General features: G+C 48.8%; 2 protein-coding genes across 2 annotated transcripts; one reads left to right on the top strand and one right to left on the bottom strand.

Moving 5' to 3' along the window:
• Positions 1-59: 59 nt before the first annotated feature.
• BJ212DRAFT_1307617 (uncharacterized protein) lies at positions 60-479 on the top strand (the record flags this gene model as incomplete). The annotated part of the gene is made up of 2 exons (XM_041333855.1): positions 60-262; positions 343-479. Coding segments are annotated over 2 exons (340 nt in total), but the record flags the coding sequence as incomplete, so codon positions are not given.
• A 125-nt stretch (positions 480-604) lies between these two features.
• Positions 605-1210, bottom strand: BJ212DRAFT_942452 (uncharacterized protein). The gene has a single exon (XM_041344406.1). The coding sequence runs from the start codon at positions 1079-1081 to the stop codon at positions 710-712; it is 372 nt and encodes a 123-aa protein (XP_041184792.1). The 5' UTR covers positions 1082-1210; the 3' UTR covers positions 605-709.
• Positions 1211-3999: the final 2789 nt, after the last annotated feature.

The raw sequence follows: 3999 nt of genomic DNA, 5'->3' as shown, positions 1-3999 counted from the left end.
CCTGTCACAGCAATCAGACGGAGCCGTGGTCAAGACCGAACGACATGTCTTACTTATAGTGTCAAGGCGGATGGGCTTGACGACCTGCTAATCACCACAGAAGACAAGCTGACTCAGTTCTCGCCGGCACGGCCCACTCGGCAGACGTTCTTGATTGTCCGCCCGTGGAATCGTCATGACCTTGGGCTGCCTGATTTTGCCGATGATGCGCAGAGCGTGGATGATTGGTCTGATCCCGAATCCCCGTCAGAGGAATCGATCAGTGGGTATTCTGAAGAAGATGAACAAGTTAATACAGAGTCTCACTCGCAAGCGTTGAAGTTGGTCGTTCGGCTTGGACAGCCTTTTGGCTTTTACTGGCGCAGCAGCGTGGTGGGGAGTACAAGAGGATTGCTTCGGATCACAACATCATCGCACGGGTCAAGGACATGGCTGCTATACATCACATGATGGACGTCAGGATTTTAGAGATATTGTAGCTGTATGAACGGGCCTAGTTCTTTGATACGTTTTCATTCACACTTTGACAGCACCTACATCGAATAATCCCTCTAGACATTTTGTATGGTATGCTGCCTTACAACAAACCACCCTGATTGTAGGATCTACTTGTGCATCCTCGAGATCACATCTATCTGAATATATCGTAGTAGGTATTGCATAAATGTCCCTCTGATATTTGGGACTTCAGGCAGGCTCTGCTTCATGGTTATCTGGAAACTGTCCGCATGGAATTTGAGGTTATGGGAACTTTGAACAGGATCCAGGTACATTCAGTGCCGAGGTTACCACGTTCGCAGCAGGCACACACCACTTCAGTACACACCGGACCGTTACATGCATGGTCGCCTTGTACTCGGTCGCCGCCCAGAACCTGTGGCCAATCTGTCACCTCGGTTGCAAAATCATGTGCCAGGCGGGTACGTGATTGATACTCCACCGCAAGTCCGCCTTTACAGCATACTCCGAGCATTGCACTGAAAACGTCAATGAAGTTCTCAGTATTCCGACTCACGTTTTGGCTTGCAAACAAGACCCCTGACCCCAGCAGCCACATGTGAGGATGCGGGCGCCTAGTCATCGCCCGTTAGCCATCTTTGATCTCGGTGCATATAGTGCCTTACAAATGATAATGATATCTGAATGCAGGAAGCGTGTATTACACCAAATAACAAGACGCATGTGAAGAATCAAGGGGTGTGACGAGCACCTAGCGGAGGCGGTAACATGAGTGGCAGTGATAACTAATGACTTTGCGCTGCAATTAGCACTGCAGCCGCGGTGTGGTAGGAAGCTAAAAATTGCTAGAACTTGGACAACTGCCTTCGAGTCGGGTTACATGAGCAGAAATACACCCACATATTATACACGCAAGGTAACCATATCCCGAAAAAAATCCTGCTTACCGTCTGTCTCCTCGTCTAGCCAACACGGCATGTCAACAGTGGTTGATGCAGCAAGAAATGTGTATCTGACTGTGAGAGGGCGAGCCGCAGCGGGGCGGACGATACGAGGGCACATGGGCGAAGTGAAGGCAGTTGCATTCTTCAGAGACAGTCGACGGGTCGTCACTTGTTCAGACGATACAACCTTGCGAATTTGGGACGTGCAGAAAGGAGTATTGGTAGGAAGGCCATTCGAAGGGACACAGGGACTGGGTGCGATCAGGCGCCGTATCCCCGGACGACAGGAGAATTGCCAGTGGGGGAAGGGACAAGAGGATCATCATCTGGGACGTCGAAAGCAAGCAGATGGTATTTGACCGCTGGTGAAGCATACACACTGGTAGAGTCTGTGTGTTTCTCCCCGATGGAAAGAGACTCGCCAGCGGGTCGCAAGATTGCACAGTTATTGTATGGAACGCTGATGCTGGTACGGTCATCACAACGCTGGACGGTCATCGTGGTTCGGTATGGAGCGTGGCGTTTAGCCCAGATGGCCTAAAATTAGCATCAGGATCATCGGACTGCACCATCCGAGTTTGGCAGGCGGCTAATGCCGAGATTCTTTTCGAGATTAACGCTCACAAAAATCCGGTTCGAAGCGTTGTGTGGTCGTCTGACGGCCAGCAACTTGTCTCTGCATCATATGGAACAGTCAAGTTCTGGAATTCGTCCAATGGAGGCCAAAATGGTTTAACTTGCACCGGTCATACTGACTGGGTACGCTCGCTCGCCATCTCTCCTGATAGCTCATTCATTGCCGCTGCCTCGGACGACAAGACTGTGCGGCTATGGGACACAAAGACCCACCAAAGCATAGGACAGGCGATTGAACACTCCGCCGGGCTTTTATGTGTTGCGATTTCTCCGGATGGAAAATGGCTCGTCAGTGGAGATAATCAAGGGAGGGTTTGGTTCTGGTCCTTGAAGAACATACTCAAGCAACACGAGGCAGAGAAGAGGTCGCAGGATGAGGTAGAGCAACTGAGGCGACCTCCTGATCGATCTTTTGTGAGCATTTATTCCCGCCTTTTCTCTCGGTGCGTCTGTGGAGTCTAACTCAACTTATCAGAGTACTCTGTCAAATTTAAGCGATTTTGTTCGCAGTGATATCCAGGTATGTCCTCACCAGTTACTATCCGTCCGCTTGTCCATTCACTCACATCGTTCGACGTTTAGCCTTTCAATGGCAGCAGCACAATCAATTCACAAACTCCCGAAGCCTCTAGCAGTAAATCTAGATATTCATTCGACGTGAGCTGTTTTGCTTTCGATACGTCTACTTGACACGAATATGACCATGATACACATAGTTCCTTGCTATAAACACGACGGCTCGCAATGCAGGATACTTTCATACATCTCAAGAGCTACTGATCCAAGAGATTGATGACGACGGAAACCATTCTGACTCCTACGCCAATCGCTCGATTGCGAAGGCACGAATTTTCGATTGGGATAATGCACTTCAGGACGCGGTCAAGGTAGGGCGCTGTGCATATCACGATTCGCTGAACACAGATTAACTTGTGACATAGTCCATTTCCATTCGACCCTCGTTAATGGGCTACATTTCCAAGGGCATTGCCCTATGCGGCAGCGAGCAGCTTTGGGATGCCATGGAAGCTTTGATCTCGCTTTCGTGTTTTCAAATCGTGATCCAATGACCAACGATCTTTTACTGTTAATCAAGGTATGTCACTCTCAGCACTGTCTTCAATAGTCTTTCATACTAAGAATTCAATCTCATCATGTTGTGCAGGCTGTTGCGCTTTTCAATGCTGGTCACCAAGACGAGGCAATGCGGCGAGTTCAAAACCTTGCCACCGTTTGTCAACAATTAGATACACTTCCTTGCAGGGTTGTCGATGTGAGCTTCGTATTAAATCTCACGAATTTTCTCGGTTTAACATAACCTCCCCAGTCATATCTACGTGTACAGCTTGCAATAATCGACTTCCATGATGGACGCTACAACGAAGCTGCTGATAAACTCACGGCCAGTATTGCCACTGTAACCAGATTGTTCTTGCACACAGCACATTTGGAACCTAGATTGAAGATATTCACATTAGTGCGTCCTTACAAAGTTGCAGAGGTCACTTCCACGAATTGATCATGTGCGCTGAATAGCTATTCGGCTGGGACTTGGAGTCGTTGTGGCGAACTGTCAATGAAAGACGGTGTGATGCGTTCCTCCACGCCGGTCGACTGATCGAAGCAGTCGAATCTCATCAATCCATGATAAGCATGATTGATGATATTGCGAAGGACAGTTTACTTGATTGGTCTACCGGTAATTATTTCAGGGTATCAGACAACCGATCATTGACACTCATAGTGGCGTCCATTAGCCTTCAAGCAAGACTGCATCGCACGCTGTATCGAAAAGGCACACGAGGCTGTTTCTGCGAGTAATTATGAGGTTGCTGTAAAAACTCTATTCGGCAGCGATCGCGCTAGATTCCTCAAACCACTCCCTCTTTGCATATCGCAGTCGGGCGAAGCTGGGACTAAACTTACATGCGGAAGCTCTTCATGACGCGGAAAAGGTGCG

The sequence above is a fragment of the Suillus subaureus genome, assembly GCF_016647635.1.
Source record: "Suillus subaureus strain MN1 chromosome Unknown BJ212scaffold_609, whole genome shotgun sequence".
Lineage (NCBI taxonomy): Eukaryota > Fungi > Basidiomycota > Agaricomycetes > Boletales > Suillaceae > Suillus > Suillus subaureus.
The sequence above is the reverse complement of the archived record's forward strand: the minus strand, read 5'-3'. Positions and strand labels throughout refer to the sequence as shown.

Excerpts from the sequence above, each read along its gene's own strand:
- BJ212DRAFT_942452 (XM_041344406.1), bottom strand. The coding sequence starts at position 1,081 with ATGACTAGGCGCCCGCATCCTCACATGTGGCTGCTGGGGTCAGGGGTC.